The sequence below is a fragment of the Sceloporus undulatus genome, chromosome 2 (genome assembly GCF_019175285.1).
Source record: "Sceloporus undulatus isolate JIND9_A2432 ecotype Alabama chromosome 2, SceUnd_v1.1, whole genome shotgun sequence".
Classification (NCBI taxonomy): domain Eukaryota; kingdom Metazoa; phylum Chordata; class Lepidosauria; order Squamata; family Phrynosomatidae; genus Sceloporus; species Sceloporus undulatus.
This window is the reverse complement of record NC_056523.1, coordinates 36,187,971-36,214,266: the sequence shown is the minus strand read 5'-3', so window position 1 is coordinate 36,214,266 and position 26,296 is coordinate 36,187,971. Positions and strand designations below refer to the sequence as shown.

At 39.1% G+C, this 26,296-nt stretch overlaps 1 protein-coding gene across 18 annotated transcripts in view; it reads left to right on the top strand.

Annotated features, from left to right (window-relative positions):
* Nucleotides 1-26,296, top strand: part of FOXP1 (forkhead box P1) — a 705,387-nt gene that overhangs the window by 663,653 nt on the left and 15,438 nt on the right. For 14 of the 18 annotated variants that reach the window (XM_042452066.1, XM_042452065.1, XM_042452070.1 and 11 more), the window contains 5 exons: nt 11,635-11,836; nt 11,941-12,020; nt 12,625-12,726; nt 19,875-20,044; nt 22,763-22,832. In XM_042452066.1, the coding sequence (XP_042308000.1) occupies nt 11,635-11,836; nt 11,941-12,020; nt 12,625-12,726; nt 19,875-20,044; nt 22,763-22,832 (624 nt within the window). Of the gene's footprint in view, nt 1-11,634; nt 11,837-11,940; nt 12,021-12,624; nt 12,727-19,368; nt 19,491-19,874; nt 20,045-22,762; nt 22,833-26,296 lie in introns of all 18 variants that reach the window. The other 4 variants (XM_042452083.1, XM_042452077.1, XM_042452075.1 and 1 more) reach the window with 3 other exon arrangements.

Genomic DNA, 26,296 nt, shown 5'->3' with positions numbered 1-26,296 from the left:
TTGGTTCCATGAACCCCTGTAGATACCAAAATCCGTGGATGCTTTAATGGCCCATTAAATAGAGTGGGATAGTAAAATGGAGTCCCTTATATAAAATGGCAAAATCGAGGTTTGTTTTTTGGAATACACACACACACACACACACACACACACACCATATATATTCGACTATACGTCGGCCTCATGTATAAGTTGAGGTCAACTTTTAGGGCCAGAATTGTGGATTTGTATTAGGCCTATGGATAAGTCAAGGGTCAGACTTACAAAGACAGCTTAGCTGGGGAGAGGTTCAGGACAAAATACTGTATTGACCCGTATATAAGTCAACCCAGGTTTTTGGGGTCAATTTTTGGACCTTAATTTTTCAATTTATATGTATTCAAGCCATGAATGATTGAATCCATAGATAAAGAATCCATAGATAAGGAGGGCTGACTAGTTAACAGAGGGCAAAGATATGCAGAGCAAGCTATATTGGTATGCTTGTGTGAAAAGGAGAATGGTCAGAATTGCCCTGGCCTGATTTTAAAATCAAATTGCAGGTGATAAATGACAGTACATGCCAAATCTGTTTATCCATTTGGTATGAAGGTCAGCAGTTAAACATAATCAGACATATTTTGAATACAGTCATTTGTTCTTAGCCAAATTGAACTGTTAATGTTAATGGACCACAAGCTTTTATGTGTAATTTCTGCAAAGATTATTGAAGGTAACAGTATTCTAAGGCTATTGCTTTGGTTCAGAATAATAGTTCTTTTCATATCTTTAGGAGCATGGTGAGAGGAGCCCCTTTCCTGAAATCTTTGAGACATCTACCTTGTGTTCATATTCTGACTGGGTCAGAAGGTGGAGACTGTGTGCTTTCCTACTTTTTGTTGTGTTGATTGACTGGGTAGGAATTCATTGAACCTTGAAGCACTCCAGGAGCCCTGTACTATTGCATGCTTCTGTTTTCTCCTAGACCACTTTTGCTTCTGAGATTTAGAATGAGGGCAAGTTTCCTCCGATAAGCACTCAGTCTTGTCTTTGCAGTTGTGGAGATGGAGGGACGGCTTAATAAATTGTATTGTGATTTAGATGAGGCCATTTTGAAACATCTGTTGTTCTGGTCATTCTTACTGTGAGGTGTTCTTAGTGTGGAAAAAACAAGAATAAGGAGCTAGAGAATACCTGTTGCTGTAAAGTCTCTTTATTTTTCATCTAATTTTTACCTAATATTGTCAAAGAAATATTACAGTTGTTCATGATAGCATTTATCCGTAAGTCACTGGTTCTCTGTTAAGATTTTTGCTTGTAAGAGAGCTTGGGAGCATTTATATTCTAATGTTACAGTTCTTCCGTTATTTTCTTCCATAGTATGAGACTGAGATGACAGAGGGAAACCAAAGCCCAGGGTGCTTTTAGATGGCACTACACAGCTACAAATTGCTTCCCGGGAAAGAGAGAAGGAATGCATTCTTCTTTCTTTGGCTTAAAAGTGTTTTTTTGCATACCTGGCAGTACATCCGTCTTTATGGAGCTGACATAACTGTTGGCTATTTTTTATGTATTTTCCTTTACCCTAACCACAGCAATTAGGATTGTTTTGAAATCCTGTTTTTAGCAACTGTAAAAACAAAGCATTAAAAAATAGCCTTTTAACTGTGAGGTAATGACTGAGCATTTTAGCTGCTGTAGCTGTATTTTATAGTTTGAAAAATAATGATATGTAGCAATAAAAAGAGATTTGCAAATGCAACACACAAAAGCTGTTTTTATATACTGTTTTTCATTAAGTCCCACTCCTCAACTTGGGTTTCCTTAGTATCCCTGCCAATAACAACACCTGCTAAGTGATTGCTGCCTGCCAAATGCTGTGTTGCATGCAATATATATATGTGTGTGTGTGTGTGTGTAAAGTTTTCATGAGAGAAGTGTTAAAGCACACAAAATCTAATGGACCCAACATCCATCCACCTTCACTGGATAGCGATCAGTGGCCATTTAACTCAGAATGTCTTGAGTCCAAATACAGCCATTGTTTCAGCCGTGATCATGATAGTAACACTAGCAGTGGAGAAATCCATGCTCTGAATTATCACAGATGGGCTTAATAAAGTTTGCATGGTTTTTCTGCTTAAAATGTGTCATATCTCTTAGTGTTATTTGCATGCATTGCTTTCCAAATTAAACATAATGGAAACCCTTTTTTACATAGGTAAAAATATAGACATTGTGTGCATGCATACCTATGTGTGGCGTGTGTCCTCATGTATGTGTTAAAATAATGTTGTGATTATTTTGAAAGTAATGGTAAGATGAGAAAGAAGAATGTGTTTGGCTTCATTCTAAGTAAGTTCCTCCCCCCCCCCTTCAGTCTTATTTTCCTAATGGTTTAGAGGGAATTCAAATGTTAGGTTTGTTGTGGTTTGAAATGACCACTTAACACTAAAGCAGTAGTCTTCTGTGTTCAGAAAAATCAAACCCCCCTCTTCACAAACACTGGTCAACCTGAGAACTCAAATGGAGGATATCCCCTTTCTCTTACCTTCCCAGTCCTATACTTTTAAATGTTTTGAATTTTTAAAAATGCTCTTTGGAGCCTTAATGCTAAACGAATAGACTTCCATGCTGTGAAAAATCATCCCCACCCTGCCAATTTCGGCTGAGGTTGAAGGTGCAAAATAGACATCATTTGAAGCTTTCTTCTATTTCCGTTGTCAGGTTGACTGTAGGGCAGGTGTTGATCTTTTTGAGCATGGCAGTCAGCTGCTTTAGTGCTAAAGCTCTAGAGCAGGTTTTAAAAGCTTAAATGGGCTAAAGGAGGCAAGGGGAGCCAGGGCTAGAACAGGTGGACTGCAGCAAAGATAGTGGGGGGGTAGGTGAGGAATCTGTTTTTCCTTCATCCACTCCCTTCCCCTCACTACTATTGGCCCTTTTTTTCTTGGCCCAAATAAAGAGGGTTTGGAGGGAAATCAGAATGAAGCTAAATTAAAAAGTGTGGGGAAAATAAAAACAAATCACCAGTGTGGAGAAGCCCCCCCCCCCAAACTATACAAATACTAGATTTTGGGACAGTGTGTGTGTGTGTGTGTTTGTGTGTGTGTGTGTGTGTGTGTGTGTGTGTGTGTATATATATATATATATGTATATACACACACATACACACACACACATATACATACACACACACACACAGAGTCAGTTTAAATACTGTAGGCAGAGGTTCTCAAACTTTCTATCCCCAGGAGCCATTTAAAACGATTCAAAATCACTGAGACCTCAGTCACAGAATGATGGCCAGTGCAGGCAGAATCAATCCAGAATTAATGACTGAATCTCATAATTACTTTTTTATACTTCCCAATACCTGTCATTCTCTTGTTCCTCTATCTCTCATACTTGTACATTCATTTTTACGTGCCCACCTTATTTTAGCCCTTCTCCCACTCCTTCATTACTTCTTATTATAACAAGTTCCCTTATAAAAACTGTTCTTGCTCTTCTTGCTTTTAAATTTTTTAACACCAGCCCTTTAATCTCTCCTTCTGACTTCTTTGGCTTCCCTTTTGGACCTTACCCTATAACTCTTCTGTATTACCATTCCACCCTCATACTCCACATGTTTTCATCACAGTGAGACACATATACCAAAATGTGAGTCTTTCTTTTTCTTTGGAAAAAATGTATACTTGTTTAATTCTTCATTGAAAAGATGCTGACCGAAATCCAGACAAGACAGGACTTTCTGGGACCCCTTTAACTAAGGCTGGGAAGTGGGTGCCAGTATTTTCAGTGGTGCCCTAGCACTATAGCTAGTAATGGAAAAAAGGGTTCATTGAGTACTTAACTAAACATGTGTCCTATGCTTAAGAGTATGGCACAGAGTGCAGTCTAATACAACTATTCAGAAGTAAATCCCATTAAGGTTGGTGGAACAAATAACCAGGGAAAGGAATCAAGGATTGCAGCCCAGTTTGGTCTATATTCTAGACTCTACCATATAACTATCCATACAGTATTTGTCTGTGTGGACTTCTGTTCACATCATTGTTGTCCAAGAAAGGAAAAACACAATGGGGAAGTCTACCCAGAAAGGCACAACGTCATGCAGATTGATCTTCTCTAGCCATTTTAAGCAAAGAGTCATTAAAAATATCATCCAGTATAGAGAATATCCTTACTGAAATAAAAGGAAGAACAGAGAGCCTTTGCTAGAATAATTCACGGACAGTAACATAATGTCTGTCCCTGCTTAGCCCAATTGACTCTAGTGGGCCAGTACTACATTAGACTGCAACTTACATGCTTCTTTTCCTGCATGTTCCCTGATCCCCCCCCCCCCCACTCCTGGCAGCTCTGCTTTCTGAAATTCTAAGGACTCAGGAAATTAGGCTACAGAAGAGAATTAAGGTGTCCTTGGTATAGAACAGCAGCTGTTGCCATAAAAGCAGCCTCACTTTCTTCCCCTGGCTAGGCTTATAGGCACATACGGAAGCGAACAAAGATTGGTGGTGATGATACACTGCCTATTTTTCCCAAATCCTTTCCTTCACCCTGAACACAAGAAGTAGTGATGACTGTTGCACCTTGTGTCTGGACAGTGATTGCCAGACTTTGGTTGACCCCCACCCTCCTCACCCCGTTTTCTGTCCTTTTTTTATTCACCCTTGAGAAACAAACCTGTAGAAGATGTTTTGTGTAGTGAAAGAAGGGGGGGGGGGGAGCAGGTGTATATTCTTGAGTTGACTTCTGGGTTATAGGAATGTATAAATAGAGAATTTGTCCTTAGGCAGAATACAGACATATTCTTCAGCAGTAGGCAATAAGGTACTCTGCTGTGTTGTGATTATTTAGGTAATAGCTTACAAAAGATACACTACTAATGCTGCTTGTTACTGGGATAAAAATAAGCAGTTATTTGCCATAAATGTCAGTTACTAAATTTGTCATCCATCTCTCTGCTCTTACACTAGACGAAATAAGCTTGCATCAGTGTGTCCAGTAAAAAGGGACTGCTTTCTGGGTGGTGAATTGCTTCTGTTACCCTCTGACAAATAGTTTACCTCATCAGAGTGGTAGCTTCTTGTATGTCAGATGCTTTTATGAGCCATTTTTCAAATCATAGGTATATGTTTTAAATAGAAAATGCAGATATTGAGAAAATGGTGTGGCATTTCCATCAGGAAAAGGAAAACTCCCAGTACAAACCCTTCCTGCCCTTTGCCATTCATTAATTTTCTTTTGCTGTTGGAAAACCAGAGCCTTTATGAAGCATTGTTGGTTGATGGTGACACTTAGATTTGATAATTTATTATGAAGATTAATACTTTAAGGTGGGAACAAAACCTAACTCCATTCATGAAATAGTTATGTTCCACTTCCCAATTAATATCTGAGGTCAAAGCAATGAACATAGTATGTTAAGAAAAGTACTCTAAATTCTCTTCTTGCTCACCATTGCATTTTTTGGTACAGTAGTTGATAGAGGTTGGGCCTGCTGAAAAATACAAGATGTCATCAAACCAAAGTTTGAAAAGCAACGCTGTGATAGCAAGGGACAAGGTCATCATTTCAGCAACTTGTTGGTTCTGCATTCCAGCAGTTGTTTGAGGTGAAACACACGGCTATACAAGATTTCTACCTACCACCTTCTTCCTTCCCTTCTTCCTTTTTCCTCTCCAACTGCAGTCATGTTTAATTTGAAAACTGGGCTCCTTTGGCAAATTAGCAATTAGAACAATTTTGTGGGAATATGTATATGTGTCATTAGTTTTCCTGCAAATTAATAGCAAGAGCAGAGGTCAGGCAGAAATTTTCCACTTGACTGCAGTTCCTCTGTCAAGATTTGGCACTTTGTTTTGGAACGGCCACAGCTGCTCAAAGCCACAGCCTTCCTCTAGGAACTGTCTTTTAATTAGTTTACCTCATAGCCATTATTACAAATATTACTGCCTTCAAACCCTCCCCCCCCCCCCCAAAATAAAATTACTGTTTCTACAAAATATTCCAGTGACATCTTGCACCATTGCACATTGATGGTGGGGTCATTCGAATGCGGCGTTTAATCATTAGATCACCTCCATAAGCATCTCCTAATTAGAGTCCTTACAATACAATTTTATCTGATAATTAGCTGAGATTGGCTGCTTCCTCTGTAGCTTATTAGTGGCAGCCCAGCAGTGGGTGTGAATCGCAGTGTCATTTGTCAAGCCTGTTAAAGGCAGGGCCCCCTCCCTTTGCTCGTCCTCACTTTTCTGTGTTTATTTCTACTTGTGCTACCTACTCAGAAAAGCCTAAAGAAATTTAACTCAATTCAAATTATTTAACTGAAGAACATTGACCTTTGGGCTTCTCCCCCCTCCCCCCATGAGCTTCCTAGTAGAAACAGATTAAATGTTTAAGCTTTTAAACAGTAAAAACAGAATTGAACTTGTTTGAAATTGAGTGGTTTGAACAGTAATGATGAAACAGTATCCATGCTCTTTCCAGCAGGAGAGCCAGTCTACGGAGCTGATGCAGTAGAATAGCCCTGGAAAGTGATTCAGTTCTGCTTGCGCTGTTTAAAAACACCCACTTTAAGAGCAGAGATGAAATAGAGTAGATTTAATTTCTTAATACGACTTCTCGGCTGTGTTGTTTTTGTTGTTGTTGTTGTTGTTACTGTCCTTTATATCTTAAGACATGGATGGATACTAGAGAGGCACACCATAATTAGTGCATTCACTCTTTGGTTTCCATCAGAATACATTACTGGTCAGTTAAGTTTGCCACACTCTCTCTTCTAGAATCTGCTGTATCAGGGACACACAGGAACTGTGTTAATAATAATAATAATAATAATAATAATAATAATAATAATATTTTATTTATATGCCACCCTTCCTACGATCAGGGCGGCTCACAACAGGTTAAAACAATCATACACAATTAAAACAGAGTTAAAACAAGACAACAGTAAAAAGCCCCATAGCCCAGCCTCTTGGCCACGAAAGAGGAGGGAGGCCCACAGGATATTTATTCGGGGAATGCCTGCTGGAATAGGAAGGTTTTGAGATCCTTCCTAAATTGGGCCAGGGTAGTGGACGAGCGGAGCTCAGTGGGCAGCGCGTTCCAAAGGGCTGGGGCAGCTATGGAGAACGTCCTCCGAGTCGTGGAGACTAACCTGGCCCCAGGCACCTTCAGTAGCTGCTGCCCAGACGTTCTGAGGGTGCGAGGCGGAATATACGGGGAGAGGCGGTCCTTTAGGTATCCTGGGCCCAAGCCATTTAGGGCTTTATAGGTAATTACCAACACCTTATATTGGGCTCGGAAGCGAATGGGCAGCCAATGGAGATCCCTTAAAACCGGTGTTATATGGCTGGTCCTGGGGGCACCAGTGACCAGCCGGGCTGCCATGTTCTGCACCAATTGTAGCTTCCAAGTTTGGTATAAGGGTTGCCCCATGTAGAGTACATTGCAGAAATCCAGTCTCGAAGTTACCAGAGCATGTCCAACAGTTTCTAGGTCCCTCTGGGCCAGGTATGGGCGCAGCTGGCGAATCAGCCGAAGCTGATGACAGGTGCTCTTGACCGTCGCATTCACCTGAGCAGTCAGGTGAAGCGACAAGTCAAGAAGCACGCCCTTCCTCAAATACTTCTGTATTATTTCCTAACCAAATCCGCCCTCCCCCCATGCTCTTTTCTGCTAAGCTGCCATCAGAAAAACCTTATGGAAGGAAAGCATTGCTAGTTTCCCTGTGGCTACTTTTGGTTACAAAATGAGGTATGTCATACTAAAAACATCAGAAGAACACATGATTAATGTAACTGGCAGTTTGGGCCTAAGAAGGGATGTATCTGGAGAAAATAGAGGAGGAACTCACTTGTCTTTCTGCCCTTTTAAGAATGAGTTTAATTATCTTTTCCTGGGGAGTTTTCCAGATGTTTGATGAGTTTGAGGGCACAGGAGCACTGCCCATATAAACCTGCCAACATTGGTGAGGCAAGTGTGTCAGGAAAGCTGTTCATAAAATAAGTATCTTTTCTCTATTGTTTTTTTTCCCTTGACACTGAACAGGTATGTTTTTGTTGCATTTGAGTCACCTTCCCTCTCTGTCAGCAGGTTCCTATTCAGTTGTTGTACATGATTTTAAGTTCTCAATAAAGGTCTTGGCATCTGAATACTGTGAGATTTGCTTCAGTAGGAAAGAAAGACATGCATCTTTCAGTGTTCCTAGTATATATTCCTTTAACATTTATGACAGATTGAATCTCCCTTATCTGAAAAGCTTGGGACCAGAAGAGTTTTGGATTTCAGATTATTATTATCATCATCATCATCATCATCATCATCATCATTATTATTATTATTTTGGAATAATTCTCTCATATTCCTCCCACCCTGAGACCTGGCCATTCACCAACAGACCAACACATGTTAACATGTAAATCACCCATCCACCCCCACAACCAAGGGTCACACAGTGTGTGTGTGTGTGTGTGTCTACACACACACACACACACACACACACACACACACCACATAACTCCATGCCACTATTTTCTGAAGATGCTAGCCATAGATGCAGGAGAAATGTCAGGTATAAACTTTACAGCCACATAGCCCGAAAAAACCACAAAAAACTATGGATGCTGGCTTTGAAAGCCTTCAACTTCCCATTATTTTGGAATACTTGTATTTCTATATACATACATAATGCAATGTCTTAGAGGTGGAATCCAGGTCAGAACCCCAAATTAATTTATGAAGCTCGACAGACTGCCCCGAAAGGGCAGGCTGGAGCTATCCTTTTTTCCTCCATTGGGATGCTGCAGCAGCTAAACCATTTGGCATCCCTCTGGACCAAAAAGAACCTTGAAAAACCGTGTTCTTTTCAGTCCACGTGGCGAATGTCTGAGTGTGTCATTGGCGCACTGCGATGCATCCGTGATGCAAGCGCAGTGCAGCGACATGCAGACGCAGTGCCACGCTTGCGTCATGAATGCGCACACCATGTGGGTGGGGCCACGCAGTCATGGCGCTGCCAACACGAACTAAGGTTCTGGAGTATGCGGTTGCTGCACACTCCAGAACCCTATAATCGGCGCCAGCACTATGTTTCAAATATACCTCATATACATAGCCTGAAAGTAATTTTGTACCATGTTTTTTTTATAATTTTGTGCATGAAACAAAGTTTGTATTCATTGAACCATCAGAAGCAAAGGTGACACTGTCTTGGCCACCCATGAAAAAAAATTGGGCATTTGGAACATTTTGGGTTTTGGAATTCTGGATAAGGGGAAACTCATCCTGTACTTAGAGTACACCTTTATGCTGTATTGGGGAAATTTATGTCAGTTTGATTACACTGTGAATACTTTGCATGAATATTTAGAATAAAACACCTCTGAATTCAGTAGAACTTACTCCCAGTTGAAGTGATTTTAGGATTTCAGCAACAAACAAAAAAAACATGAAAGTACCTTTTATGTTATGTGGATGTTATTAAAAACAAAGGTTTTTTAAAGCCCTACATGATTTTGGTCCAGGTTACCCAGGGGTAGGCAACCTGCGGCCTGTGGGCCGGATGCGGCCCGGCAAGGCCTTGGGACCAGCCCCAGCCCAGTCCTGCTGCCAATTGCCGCCGGAGCCTTTGGCCTATCAGGAGGAGGCGGGCAAGGGGGGCAAGTGGCGGGCAAGGGGGGAAATTGTCTATAGAAGCCTCCAAAACATGCATTTATATTAACATTTTTTAAAAAATCAGCCAATTTTTTTTGCGTGTCCTCCATTTTTTAAAAAGTGTCCTCCATTTGAAAATTTTATTCTCCATTTGTCCCAGTTTATTTATTTATTTAATTTATTTAAAAATTATTAAATTATTTATTTTTTGGCTTCGGCCCACCAGTTGTCTGAGGGACAGCAACCTGGCCCCCGGCTCAAAAAGGTTGCTTACCCCTGAGGTTACCTATAGGATCGCCTCCTCCTGTATAATCCACCCCGTACACTTAAGTCTTCTGGAGGACATTTACTCCAGTCAACCAGAGCTAGGTTGACAAATGTCAGCCAGAGGGCTTTTTCTTCAGCTGCTCCTAGAGTGTGAAAAGACCTGCTGGAAGAGATTTTAAAGCAGCATTCACTGTCTGAATTTAAAACAACATTGAAGACCAATCTCTTCCAGCAGGCTTACCCTGATGATTTTAAAATTGAAACTGGTTTAAGTCTTCTTTTATTTTACCCTCACATTGAAAAATTTTTAAAAATAGCAAAAGTTTTCTTTCCAGCAAACAAGATATGGCTTTGTATATTTTGGATGATGTTTCATAATTTGGGATTTTTAGGCAAAAAATACTCAAAGGTTCTTTGCACATTTTTTTTAAAAAATCCACCAAGTCCATTGTATTTTGTGCAAAATGCAATGGTTTTTGCCCCAAAACTTTCTGCAAAATTTACAAAATCACTCACGCACGCATGCGCACACACACACACAAGAACCAGAATAGTTTAGTGGTTTGAGCACTGGAGTACAATTCTGGAGAGCAGAGTTTGAATCTGTGGTCATCCATGGATACACACTGAGAGCTTGTTCCCACTATGATTTAAAGCGAATTGCTGATCAGTTTGTATGACTGTCGCACCTATATGAAAGCAGTTCTGATCCTAGTTTAATCGATTTCTGTCACGATGAAGCAAGGCAAATGCAAAAAAAAACACTAGTTTTCTAGCGGTTCTTTAGGACAGAATTTATTCCAGAGCGTGTTCAACAAGTGACGGCAGATCTGAATTGCATCATTCAGAGGGGAGGGGAGGGATGTTTACCATCCCTTCTCAGCTTTTGGTAGACCCACCATTCCCCCTCTCTCTCAGCACTGTCTTTGTGCCAGTGGTGTGTCCTATGGGCTATCGGATTGCCATATATCAGAAATGACATGGCACTTACGTACACACACAGGCACATGTACATGTACATATACATATCTTCTTTTTTACTATAACTTTTAGGCTTTTTCATGTATGCGTTTTTATCTGTTTCAGTTTTTGTAAGCTGTCTTAGCTCTAAGTTTGGATGGGATATAGATACTAATAAATATCAGTATTATTAATATCATTATTTAAAAGGCAAAATAAATATTTTTGCTATGTATTTGTGGTTTATAAGAATAAAATATTAGTAAGGATATTTTAATATTGTTGCTAAGTGCCTTCAAGTATTTCTGACTTCATAGCAACTCTCAGGTGAAGAATTTTCTTAGCAGAATTTGTTGATCAGGGTCTGCCCTTGCCTTCCTCTGAGGCAGAGAAGGTGTGACTTACTCAGGTCACCCAGTGTGTTTCCAGGGCTGAGCAGGGATGCAAGCCCTGGTTTCCAGAATTGTAGTCCAGTAATCAGACCACTACAGCATGCTTTGTTTAAGGATAATACTTAATCAGTTACATATCTAATTAAACCTGTACTGAATTAGTATATTGTTATATGGTAGATGTTGGGGAAGTGGAGTCAAGGCTGAGGCCAAACACAAAGTCATGATTTCAGGATTGTTAGAACCAAGAACTTCCTGATCTGCACTTCACACTCTTAATTATGACAACATTATGATATCTGAACATGATAGAAAGTGTAGGTGTTTTTTTAAAAAAAGAAACAAACGTGCTTTTTTTCTTTTTCCATAGCTAAACCTTGTATCTAGTGTCACACTTTCAAAGACTGCATCAGAGGCATCGCCACAGAGCTTACCTCATACCCCCACCACCCCAACAGCACCCATCACTCCTGTTACCCAAGGACCTTCTGTCATCACTACTACCAGCATGCACAACGTCGGGCCTATTCGAAGGCGGTACTCTGACAAATACAATGTGCCCATTTCTTCAGGTAAATAAGATGGATGCAAGGAAAAACTGTTATGTTTTGTTCTCTTATGTGCTGGTTTTGAATGATGGGCCATTGTAACATGAAGGTTCTTATCCTTTATTTAGCAGATATTGCGCAGAACCAAGAATTCTACAAGAATGCAGAAGTTAGGCCACCCTTTACATATGCATCTTTAATTAGACAGGTGAGTTCGTAACAAATAGTCTGCTAGTATTATATGTATGTGTTATGGTATAGATGGTACTGTTAGAGTGCCGGTTTGCATGCAGGCATGCTGAAATCTTTCCTATAGGTTTTTCCCCCCTCTTCACAACCGAAATACATATACCATAATTGCTTTTGATTAAGTATTACAATACGATGTGATTATTAGGAAATTCATTTCACACAACAGTGAAAATGAGCCTGTTTAAAGATGGCAAGTCAATTATCACAAGCTACAGTAATCTCTGATCCCTAGAATTAATCTGAGCTCAAAATAATTACTAAGCTTTAATCAGCTAGTGAAATGTTTTGCATTTCTCTTTGATTCTGCTTTATGAATGACTAATAAATTAATATTTCTGTAAGGAAACAGAAATAAAACTCAAAACAATTAGATAATTCCATTTTGAATTTTGCCATTGAGCTATTTAATACAACCATTAATCTTAGATCGTAGTGCAAAACCTTTTTTTGGGTTATGTGCTCCAAGTCCCATTTTATTTTATTTATTCAAACAAATATGCAAATGTGTTTTTCTGCTCATTTAAATCTTATATCACTGGTCATTTTAAACTGCTTTACAGGCCATTCTTGAATCTCCAGAAAAGCAGCTAACACTAAATGAAATCTACAACTGGTTCACACGAATGTTTGCCTACTTCAGACGCAATGCAGCAACATGGAAGGTATGACATATTGCCACGTTCACGTCTTGTTTTCCTATCTGACATGTACAAAACAGACAGTGCTGCCGACATAACCAGTTGTAGCAGAATATGGACTTTGAAATTTAGATCAGTTGTTTTGACACACACAGGGTGCCTCTTATCTGCACAAACAACTTGCTGTTTGGCAAAAGAATTCTTCTGCCTTTGAAATACTGCTAATTTAAATACCCATTACTGTTTTTTCCATTCCATGTTTTGTGATTAAACTACAGTTGCTTCTAGCACTGAAATATTTCAACTGCTAAGAGACAGGAGAAGGGTGGGGAAGAAGCTTTATCAGATGGTGGCTTTATGTATACATTCTTTCAGCTGGAAACTGCAAACTCCTATTCCAAGGATTCATAGAAATCTAGCTTTTCAGCCAGCTGATACACCTGCCTTAAATTAACATGCCAACTTCTCAAAACATTCACTAGTGTATTATGAAACACAATACAGGTTAATTGGGCACAGCAGTAAAGACGCGAGCCAATAAAAATATTAAATCTAGCAATTTAACAAAATACCCTGATGCTTTAAATTTCAATAGGTTGGCTCTGTTTAGTTAATTTCTGTATGTGTTTAAATTCTCTTAGAATGCTCCTTTCTTTTAAAATGGCTGCAATCCAAAATGGCACACATGGCATCTGAAAACACACACACAACACACACACCCCATTTCCTTCTAAAATGCTGCTACTACACCCCCAAAACCACAAAATGCTATTTATCTTTCTCCAGGTTCAAAAAGTGTCTTTGGGTTTTGGCACACAGCTTTTAAATAGGCAAATGTCACTTTTGCACATTTACAATTTTCTCCCAGTAACACTTTTAAGAAGCTGTCATGCCAAAGCCCCAAACCACTTTTGTCCTTTGAAAGATGGCCAGAGAGTTGTGGCAGAGGGCTGCAGATTCTATTTTGAAAGCAAAACTCTGAAGAAACAGATTACATAGTCCATACAGCTTCTGTTTATAGGTCAGATGTAACTTGGACAAAATTTAAAATCTGTCTGATTTAGAGGCCAAAATTTAAAATAACCATAATTGTTTTGGGCTTGTTTAGAGTACTTGTAAACCACTTTTCTATTGGCAATATGTCAAGATAGTCTCAATTTCACCTTTCAGCCACACTCAGCTAAAACTGATCAATCTTCATTGCATCTTTCACCAATTGTTATTTGTTTGGGTGATGTAGGGGGTGGAAAGATATCGCTTGCATGGTTTAGCTGCACACACTATTCACAGAATCCACCGTACACTCATGATTAAATGTTGCCATCATAGCCCCATCTTAAGAGAAGTTCAGCTCAGCACCAACTAACCTCCCCCCCCCCAAAAAAAAAATAAATTCACCAAATGCTAACCAAGAGCAAAAATGTTATAGAGTATTAAACTGAGGCTGCCCTGGGGTAACCTGTTACAATCCTTCCATTTACATCTCAAAATCTGACCCTATTACAGAAGTTAATAGTCTGGGGCTGAAAAGTCTGTGATCATTAAATGAAGCCTGCATGTTCAGGGGCAGTATATCTCTGAATTCTAGATGTAACAGGCAAACAAAACTTTTGCTCTGCTTATAAGGACCAGATGGCTGCTACTGGAAAGAGAAACAACTGACCCAGGAAAAGTGGCTTGCCAAAAGCCCAAAACTCAATACAAAACAGAAGTGAGCCCTGTGTCCAAAATGTCCAGTCCTTCAAATCAGTCTAACTTGTCATCCAAAAATATTTCCCTCTCAAGTTTCTACTGCAAACCATAATCATTTGTGTCCCAAATTCTTCTAAGTTAATTCTTCTTCTTAAAAAATTATTATAATCCAACTTCCAAAATTTATTCCTAAAATTAATTTTGAATTCTGAAAATGTGATTCTTAATTTATCCCATTGGTTATCCCTTCTTCTTCCTATCCCAAGGGGAATAGGAATCCCTCATTTCAGTCACTGACCACTCTGTATCCTTCTCATTGTAGGCTAACCCATGCCCCTTTTTTTCTCAGTTACCAGGCTGTGCCTGATCCCATCACCTCTTTTCTTGCTTTTGCTGCCAGCTTAAAAAGACCATAAAACAAAGGCATAATATTTTTAAATGGGCTGCTGTGGTCCAGCCAGTTGCTAGCCATCTTAACCAACAACTCCACATAGTTCCACTCAGGCTTGTGAAATCAGTCAGTCTCAGTTTTATTGCATTCCTCTGAATCCCTCCTGCATTTTCTTCCCATTTTTGTTTCCTATTGGGTTACAAGACTTTGTGGGGATTTTTTTGTAGTTATTTACATATAGTTCCTATTTCGTTACATAATTTACACATTTTCTCCATGAACTGAAATATGCATTTTTCTGTTGTGTATATTTACCATTTCTCATTTTAAAAGTTGCAAATTGTTTCGGGTGCACTTCATTTCCCTGAAATAGTCTCCAAAACATGAGAATTTTCAAAGAGTTGTCTTTTCTTCTCATGTTGAGTCTTGAGAGGTCTGGAAAGGCTACTTTTCTCGAGACTGTCAAATCCAGCAATTTTTCCCTACATCCCTACAATCACAGTGTTAAAGCAGTGCAGCCATAGTGGTCAAACTCTATTTGTGACTTAAAGGCACAGGCACATGCACAGGCTTTGGTTAAAACAAGAAAAATGCTTAAACCTGCCATCCCCCCACCATTCTTGGACCATGTGCTACCTGTGGTTTTCACCTTTAAAAAAAAAAGGCTGTGTTAGCACAGTATGAGAACATGTAACTATCTACAATCCTAAAGGCCGCAATAGTAGTAATCACATCAGTGCAACAGCCAGAGTATCTGTGTGATGTGTTAATATCCCCTTCCTGTTTTCCACACACAAAAGCAAGATGAAAATAGTCATATGAGTCTTTTAAACCATCAAAATAACTTCATCAGTTTAATTAATAACTATCAAGCAAAAAATACAGATACGGCTATAAAATTTTGTAGGATTTAACAAAAGTGTGATGTGGAATTGGGTGGTTCAGAAATAAACTCTCCCATTTAGCTCTCCTTGACTCACTAGAGAGTGCTGTTTGTAGGTCACAGCAATGCTGAACATGGTGCGTACCATCTCCACTGGTGCCATGAGCTTTCTCTTTCCCAGAAGCCCATGTTCTTTTTGTCAGATTTGATTGTGTTGACTGATGGGCAGAACTGAAGGAGCCAAGCAGAACCTTCACTCCAGTCTGCCTCCTTGCTACATAAGGCAAGCTACTAAGAGGTTCACCCCCCATGTTTTATGGTCATGCAGCTTTGTTTGTGTATTATACATCTGAATCTTTAATTTTCTGCACAAATTTAGGGCATTTTTAGAGCCTGAATTTGGGAGCAGACAGGGTCTGTGTATCTTCCAGACTTTGGAAGGAGGTTTCCTTGTGAGACCATGGAGATATGGGCAGCCAAAGGCATGGCCAACTCAAGGATAGGTGCTTTGCTCCACTCCTGGATGATAAAGGAATTACACAGTGGCTTCTGCCAATGTGGAATTCCATGTCTATCATTTTGGATGGGCTTGGTGACTTGGTTTCGTTAGTCAGTGTGCATGTTAGCCAGTGCCCGTATCCAGATACCTGTTAGGGGCAAGCCTCTTCAGCTTTAACCAATAAAGTTGTGGCCTGTTTTATTTCAACATATGTAGTCTGTGCCATTATTGCACAGTTATGCCACATTTGGTAAAGAGTGCACAATCCCTAAGCTAGTCCTTTCTCTGAAGTTAGGTTGAGGGTCATTTTGGGAACAGCCTGATACTAGCTGCCCCATTCATTTCCTATCTTGACTTACCAGGTGATTATATTGAAGAGAACTTGGTGTGGGGACTGTAACAGACCTTTTTTTGGTTGTCACAACACAAGAGTCTTCAGCAGATGTAGTTTCTATGGCTTTTGATATAGAGTCATGAGGATAAATGAGAAATGCATCGTTGTATCCCAGGCAATTTCCACCCTTAATAGCTGAAATGGTCATCTAAGGATTTGTTAAGATATCACTGGGAACGCAGTAGACTTCCACCCGGAATACAGCCAGGGTAAAAGAAGCTTAATTTTAATTCAGATGAAATGAATTTATTTAGGATGAATCCATTCCAATGGCTCATGGGGGAGCTCACAAACCAGTTGCTATCCATTCTGTAAACTAGTTTGTAATTATTTACACAAGTAAGGATCTATTCAAATAACCAGAAAAAGATCCAAGCCTCCACTATGAAGGTGTTACTTCTGTACTGATTTATACTGAGCAAAACACACACACATACACAAATATAGAACTTTCCTCCCCCTCAAGTAAGGCTGACAATAGTGGATTCCTTCCAGTCTTCCATAGTTATATTGGGACAGTCATCATAGACAATCACTTCCTACGGGGTATATCTACACTGCAGAATTAAAGCAGTTTGACACCACTTTAACTTCCATGAGTCTGTCCTAGAAAACCCTGGGATTTGTAGTTCAGTGAGGCACCAGAGCTCTCTGAAAGACCAGGCTGAATAACTCATGAAACTACAAATCCCAGCATTCTGTAGGATAGAACCATGGCAATTAATGTCGCATCAGACTGCTTTAGTTCTACAGTGTGGCTACACCCTAGGAAGATTTATCCTGCTAACCTTTTGACTGTTTGAGAATAGTGATCCATACATGGTATCATTGTACCAGCTTGTTTGGACAGGTAACAAATAAAGCTTGATGAAACTCTTCTGATTACCTACCATATTCTCCCTCTTTTCTCTTGTGTTTGTTGCTTTATGTGTGGTGTACAGTATTTGGCAGTCCTATGAGCTTTACTCATAATAGGGAATTCATGCACATAAAATCAACTGTACAGGATCTGTACAGTTGACAGGATCTCTCTCTCTCTCTCACACACACACACACACACACACACACAAACACGTTTGTGCATTTGGGCTCCGCTCATGCAAGATTCCAGGCACATAGCTGCCTATACCTAAAACACATTTCTAAAAATGAAGTAACTAGACAGTGAAATGTTTACAATATAATGAAGCCACAGAGTAGAAATGGGATCAGGGGAAGTAGATCTCACCCCAGATAAAGACTGGATTTCCATGAGTCTTGGCAACTAGAAAATATAAGTGACCAACTAGCTCAGTAGTTCCTCACCAATTTTCACATAGTGCTTACAAGATTTCTGAAATACACACACACACACACACACACGGCTTCCTTTTAGCCAAAAAGACACATTGCCCCTTCTTTTGTTTTAGTACATTATATTGTCTGTTTAGCCTCATCTGGGGGAACAGATCTGTTACGAGGGTGAGGAAATTAGTTATGCTGAGAAACGGCAGTATCAAAGGATTCTTGGGATCCCCTCCCCCACATAGCTCAGACCTCCCTCTGCTGTTTAATTAATATGATAAATGTGTTATGCATAACCTTGGTTTGCACAGTGATTTTAGATAGTCATGATTAGACGGTCATTCACTGTATCAACCTGATTTCATGAAGAAGAAGCTTAGTCTTTTGGTTATTTAAACACCAAACCATATGTTTCTTTGGCATCCTGCCTGTAAACTAGTCTCCCCCTTGACTGTTGGTAGTTCACGTTTATGACCTACACATTCCTGGACTGCTTCTTTTCTGTTGGTTACCAGTTAAGCATAAATGATAGTACACTTTCAGACAGGCTTTTCAGAAATCTGGATGTAGTTAGCTGGAGTGATCTCCCATCTTAAATTCTGGGGTAAAGTCATTTGAACACACAATACCAGACATTGTCATTTGCCTTCCTGGAAGCTGAAACTGGTAGTTTAAGGGGCTGATGGAAACGTCTCTGTTCAGTCAAACAGTAATATTTGATTGCCATATTTTGCCCCCTTTCTGTGCAAGTGTGCTACTGTTGTAAATGTAAACTCAGTCTAAAGCAGTTAGGTTTGACATCATCAAACGGAGGACTGGATGGATAATTACTACAGTAACACAATGTCTGTGCCTCAAGTGATGAATAATTCTAGGGATACTACAGTTGTCCTCTCGATTCTAAGAAATGCTTAGCCAACAACAAAGAACAAAAGCCACATTCCATATTGAAGCATTTGATGAAAGTGCTGAACATTTCAGAGTTATTTCAGACTCTGTCTCATACTGTATATTTCTACTCTCTGAAATTGTTTACAGTGAATGTAATGTATTTTTTAATTAGAGTTATTTGTGAACATAGGATGCATGATGAAAATCTAAATCCAACCCTCAATGGTTATACAAAAAATATTTTTCACTTTCTTTGTGGTCTTCCTTTGCTCTTTCAGAAAAGGATAAGTTTTTGTGCAAATTTAAAAAGTCCTATTATTCTGTGACTGGCCAAACATGAGTTCCCACAGGGTAACAAATATGTTAAAAACAATCATGTTCTTCATTCTTACCAAAGTTGAATTATTTTTTTAAGCCTTGATTTCTAATCAAGGACATTTGAAACGGTTTTCAGCTCACAGTTTTACTTTTGCAAATCTTAAACATGTAAATATATTATCCAATGTGGAGGGTGGGTGAGGGAAAGGGGACTTGCCGGCTGACGATGCTGCTGTTCATGGACAATGCTGAGTCTCTTTTTCTCATGGAAAGTTTTTTTTCCCCCAATGTTTTCTTTCTTATACTTGCTGCAGAATGCAGTGCGACATAATCTTAGTCTTCACAAGTGTTTTGTGCGAGTAGAAAACGTTAAAGGGGCAGTATGGACAGTGGATGAAGTAGAGTTCCAAAAACGAAGGCCACAAAAGATCAGTGGGTATGTCCACCATGTTTGAACTTCTTAGCCTAGCTTGGATCATGCTTACAGTGTTAACGTAAAGGCTTTGGCTGCTAGTCGGTGTTACAGATCAATGCAGGTAGTTTCACCTGGTTTCCATCAAGGGAAACAACAAAGAACATTTCATCACTACCGTTTGTATGCCCACCGGTCCCCTTTGCCCTTGCTTGCTTGGTGTTTGTTTTGCATCACATGCTAGTAGCTTTTAGGTGGCAATGCATATTAACCCTCACAATCCATTTGCTTATGCTTATTGCATTTTATTTTCTTTTTCCTTTTCCCTGTATTTGATGTCTGTTCTATTCCCCAATCCCGTGTCCCTTTGTTTCCACTTCATCTCGTTTGCTGCTGATCTTATCCCAGGGTGCTATTCGCACCAACCTATCCCTGCATAAGTGCTTTATCAGAGTAGAGGATGAGTTTGGGTCCTTTTGGACTGTTGATGATGAAGAGTTTAAACGTGGCCGTCATATTCAACGAGGCCGTCCTCGAAAAGTCTGCCCCGATGAAAACTTTGGCGAGCTTGTTACACAGTAAGATCTTTTACTTGCTTTGTGTGTGTGTGTATGCGCACCCTAATTTTCCCCATTTTTATTTTGTTTTGTTTTCTATTACTTTTGCTTTGCATGATATATCCATCTCATGTAGACTTGCATTTCACAAAATAGTGGCATTGCCTTTGCTGCAGAAAAATACCCCTCTAAATGTCATGGTGGTGTATGCATTGGCTGCTTCTTGCAACTGCATATGTTAACACTTTCTTATTTGTTAGTTGTGATACTTTCTTGTAATGCAACAACAGTGAATGTTTTTTATCAAACTGCTGTTAGGTGACTGCGTAACTAGTTAGCAGATTGGTGTTAGGCTGAATCCTTGTTGTTAATTTCAGTTCCTCTTGTTCCCCTAGTATTGTTTCACTAGTTTATATTGGTATGTGCTATAGTTAACAAATGAAAACATTTGATAGCAGTCCTTGAAGTCTGCTGCTGTGATACCCCTGAAGTTCATAAAAACTTTAAAATTACAGATAGATTCCCAAAGTTTCAGAATTCTTTGCTGAGACTTCTTAAAAATGCAACATAGAAACCATAATTTCAGTAAAGGCTTCCCTTCACATTCAGACTTTAATAATAATTTCTCTTGTTCCACACTTTGGTTCAAAATAACCATACTGCAGAATTAACGCAGTTTGACACCGCTTTAACTGCCATGGCTCCATCCAGTGGAATCCTGGGATTTGTAGTTAATTGTGGTGCCAGAGCTCTCTGACTGAGAAGGCTAAATATCTCACAAAACTACAACTCCCAGAAATGCATAGCATTGAGCCATGGCAGTTAAAACAGTGTCAATCTGTATTGATTCTGCAGTGTAGATGCAACCCCAGTGACATGGGACAATACTGTTTTTACTCCTCCTAATAATTTTAAATGAGAATTCTTATGTTTGATCCCAAAGGGGGAGTACTGTTTACTGCCTGCAACTCCTTCTGAGTCCTCCTTCCTTTTTCATAAGGATGGGGCCCTGTCATTAGTAGTATTGGGGGGTGGGGTGGGGTTAATACCTTTATATTCTTATGAGATGGCTGACCACATGGATCCTGTCTAAAGTTGCAATCCTTACTAGGATTACACTATTAGTTAAACCTCATTAGACACAATGGGATTACCTTCTGGATAAATATGCACAGGATTGCGCTGGAAATCAGATCCTCTGAGGTCCCATTTATATCATTGTGACATGGCAGTCATGACTTAACTTAAATTCCCATTTCTGTCAATGAAATGTAATCCAATTGAGATTCTACCCATGCTATCTTTTGGAACAACAATAGAATTTTTGTAGTGCCCTAAAGGCACTAGATCCTGTCTGATCTTGGAAGCTAAACAGGATCAGCTCTGGTTAGTACTTGGATGGGAGACCACCAATGAATCCCAGGTGCTGTAGGCTCTATTTCATATGAAAGAACTGGAAAAACACCTCAGAGTATTCCTTGCCTAAGAAAATCCTGTGAAATTCGTAGGGTCACCATAAGTCAACAGGCAACTAAAAGGCACATACACACACAAAGAGGGATTTTTTAAAATGTATATAGTAATGATAAGTATGATGAAGATGGTAAGGTTACCAACAGATCTCATTCCCACCTACTGAGGCATATTGTTCATAAATTGCAGAGATGTGTGGAAGGCATCAGAAGCCCAGTTGCCTGACGCTTTTGTTTTCTCAAATTCCCTCTAAAATATGAACCAGAATGACATCAAAAACTAGTCTGCTCAACAATAATTCCCAGAATTGTCTTTAAAGGGGCGCAGAGCATCACAAAAGAAAGAAATTCATTGAATAGGTTAAATTTCCTGTGAGCCCAGAATACACAGCTGCCCATTGGTTCACTGTTGTTTGGGGTCTCCCTTTTTTCCAATCATCTTCTGCTGAAGATGGACAATCTTGCTGCTTTATCAGCATTTGATTGACTATTCAATCCCTCCTTTAATCAGTGCAGACATGCCAAAAAAAAAAAAAAGAAAAGAAAATTGCCTGTCCTCAGGGGAGACTGTATTGTGTCCTGAGTCACTGCTCTTGGAGAACTTCTATCCAGTCAGAAGGCATGCCTTAAAAGAACAGTGTCTTCTGAAAGGAACAGGAAGTGTAGGGTGTTCTGAAGATGGATAGTTTTTACATTTACACATTTTAAATATTTTGATACTGTGCTTTTGAGCGTAAGCAGTTTAGGAAATGCTGAACTGGGAGCACTGAGTAACAACATCCCATAAACAAAATTTAACTGAGATGCCGTTTAGACATTCCTGTAACCTCCCAACTGAAAGCAGATGGGACAGGAGGCAGAATTTAAATGATCCCATGGCCCTGGCTAGGATTGACTTGCCAGTTTGTATGGTTTTTTTCCATGCCATCAGGAAAACAGTGCTGGTTTTGTGGGGAAGACCCATGTGATCTGCCCCTGCCTGTGTGATTGGCTTTTTCAGATATTCTCATAAATGTGCAAGAGATACTTAGAGAACATCAAAAAGTTACCTAGGATTTTTGAGAACAAAATATATTGTAGCTTATACCACTTGAAATACATTGGGGAAAATACTGTATTACATAATAAGTAAAGATGAGAGCAGTTATAATGGGTATGCATTTTTTTTTTTAAGGTGAAAGATGTGAAGTAGCTCCTCAAAGTCCAAGACTTGGCTGCCTTTAACCTTTTTTCTTCTTCTTCTTCTAAATATGTCTTCCTTGTACAGAAACCCTTCACTTATTAAAAACATGCAGACCAGCCACACCTACTGCTCACCTCTCAATGCTGCTTTACAGGTAAGATTAATGAGTGTGGCATATATGCAACATAGGCGTGTGTGCCTTCTCTACTCGTTTCAAAATATATTAGCCTTGCTCTAATTAGATATTAAATTTTAATTCCGTTAAACTTTTTTCTTAAGTGCATAAAGCATCATGGTCCCTGGAGGCAAACACATATCAGGCTGCTTCAGCATTAGCTAGATGCTTAGCATTTTGAATATTGTGGCAAAAAAATTAAAAGTTCACTTATTAATATTTATCAGCAGTATCATAATTTCCATCCTCTTATTTCAGAATTTCACTTGAGGCAAAAATACCACAAGTGTAATTACTCTAGCACAGCTATTAATGTGCTGAATGATAGGATACTATGTCACATGACCTTCTATTGTTCATGGCTTTAAAGGAAAAGTACATCTCCCCTACACACACACACACACACACACACACACATATACACATACATGCACAGACACATACACACTTCTTTACTTTAAGAGGCTTTCACATGCATCTTTTCTTTTGTTAAATAACTACAATTTGCATCATATGAGAAAAGAAGACAAGTGATGTTAGGTTTGTGCTGCTGATAAAAAGCATTTTTAGGAAAATATTTCAATGGTCTACATTCATGGTTAGGTGAGTGTGTGTGTTTGTGTCTGTATGTAAATAAACATTGAAACATTTTATAAACATGTAAAATTATAAAATAGAATGGTTCCGTATTCAACATTTCTATAAAATATTTCAAATAACTAATCCCTTTCATATGTTTGGTGTAAATTTTGATGTAACTAATAAACCTTTCCGTGGTTGGCAGTGTTCAAAATTCCTCTGGGCTGTTTTTCAGCTACTGTATAGTAGCTTTTATTTTTTCCTCACACACAGAAGACCCACACACTGCAATCCACCGTTTACTGTAGTCAACAGAAAAATTGCTACTGACCATAACTGAAATAAACTATAATCCTCCCCTCCTACCATACATGGACACCATGATGAAGAATAGATATTGAAAATACTTTACTTGGCCAATATGGGGGAAATGTTGGGTACCATAACTTGGCACAAAATGAATTGTTTATTTCACAGCATTTTGGAAAGGTTTACTGGACTTTAAATTTTACTTTTAAATCAAGGAGCAGATTGATTAAGAAGGAAGTAACAGCCTACATTACCCCTAATTACTTCAGTTTATGTAGTAACTTCTGAAAAGCAAATGAAAGCATGTGTAAATGAAGCAACTGTAAATACCATTCATTAGGATCTTATTTTCCCTTGAGTCTTGTGAAGTGCAGTTTTTAAAGCCACGCTCCGTCTGTGGAATAGTATTAAGATTACAAGCACATTTTGCATTCATGAAGCTGAAAGGCAAAAATGAAGTGATCCGGCATTCCTTCAGCTTCTGTTAGCTATGTGACTAATTTCAATTAATATGCTTATCATACGGAACAGTTCGTGTTTTAGTTCTAAAACATGTGTTGTTGTCGTCATCCTCCCCCCCCCCTTGTATTATGTGATAACCTAACAGTAATTTCTGTTCTCTTGCACTGCCATCACTAAAAAAAGATACCTGCACACAAGAAGAACTAGTAAGCTTTTCATATCACATTTAGTATACTGAGAGGAATTTTTTTAACAAAAAAAAGACTAATTGTGAAGTCAGTTCAACACTTCTTGAGATAATTAAAAGTATGTTTTGCCCAGTTCTCAATCCCTTTCAGATAAAATGAGCCACATGTACAAGCTAGGCTTTATTTGAGACAGGGACCAGTCTTGTGTGATAATGAACCATTATTAACTAAGTGTTTATGACCATATGCAGCCTCCTTTCATTGTTAACTTCAGCTGGCTGTCCTCACAGATCTAGAAAAGAACAATCTTGATTAAAAATGTGTGGCTTTGAGCCAGACGTCATTTTTCTTTAACAATTAAAAGTTTAAAAAACATGATTTCTCTGCAGGGCAAAACAATCAAGAAACCTTTGATGATTTAAAACTAGATATATCAATAGAATGCACAATATATACCGACTAGTGAGGCCACCTTTTCCTCTTACTATGGTTTTGACATTACAGTTTGAAATGCCACTGCAAATACTGATTAAGTCTGATTGGTGCACTTGGTTGGTAGAGTTTTACAGTACAGTTGGTCCCTCCTATCCACAAATTTTTATCCACAAATACAACCATGTACATTCTCTGAAGATGCCAGCCACAGATGCAGATGAAAGATCAGGAATAAATTCTTCCAGAACACAGCCACATAGTCCAAATAACCCATAAAAATATCAACCATCTACAGTTTGAAAATATTAAAAATATATAAATTCCAAAAAGCAAACCCTTATTTTGACAATTTATAAAAGAGTTACTATTTTACTATACTATTGTATTTAATGGGACTTGAGCATCCATGGAGTTGGGTATCAACAGAGGGGCCTGGAACCAAACCACAGTGGATACCAAGGGCCCACTGTATGTAGCAACTGTCGCTTGGTAGACATCATCAGCCATTTTGATACTCTCTGACATTCAAATCAAACAAGAGATCCCTCTCTGCTCAGTCAGATATCCTCACTTTTGTCTTACACCTACCCTATAGGTGAGATGGTTGTCTTCCAAACTAGTTTTCCAGAAGTATTATATCTCTCTTTACTGTCTTCGTACTGCAAATTCCCAGCTCCACATGAGGAAACATAAAGGCCTGTTACAGACTGCCAAAATAAAGCTGCTTCAGGTCTCTTTGGAGGTATGCTATTTAAATGATGCATGGGTCCTAAGAGTCCGGAGGTCGTGCCAATGCCACACTCCATTCCTAAGCACTGGAGTGCAGCTTTGGTGCAGCTTCCGGATTCTTAGGATGCATGCATCATTTAAATAGCATACCTCCAAAGAGACCTGAAGCAGCTTTATTTTAGCAGTCTGTAACAGGCCAAAGTGAAGCAATGAGGATGAATGAAGATCTCCCACAGTCTCCTTTACTTAACTCTGTGTTATCAGTATTCTGTTTAAATTGCTCATTTGCTGACAACGTTTTAGCTAACGCTGTCATAATGTTGAAGTGGTTGTACTCTTATGGTTCTCTCTGAGTTCCAAAGTCATATTGCAGATAGTAATCTCCCAAGTCTGTAGAACACTACTGGTCATTTCTGCCCAAAGGTAGTTCCCTCTACAGGTCTCAGTCGTGTGACTCAGATTCATGCTAAAGAGTAATGTAAGCAGCAGTAGTGCTTTTGATATGCAGGTTCTCTTTCAGTAGTTCTTTTACCAAATCTCCAAACTGCACTTCTAGCTTGACATTTTGACAGTAGTTGGAGTGTTTGGAGAAAGTTGTGAAAGTAAAACTCAAGAAAAAAATTGCCAGTATGCTGGAAGTGTCATGGGATCACAACTTTAGAGGGTTTTTAAAATTCTATTTTTAAAGCATTAGAATTTCTAGATTAACATTACTGATCAACATCTCAGAATGCTGCCATA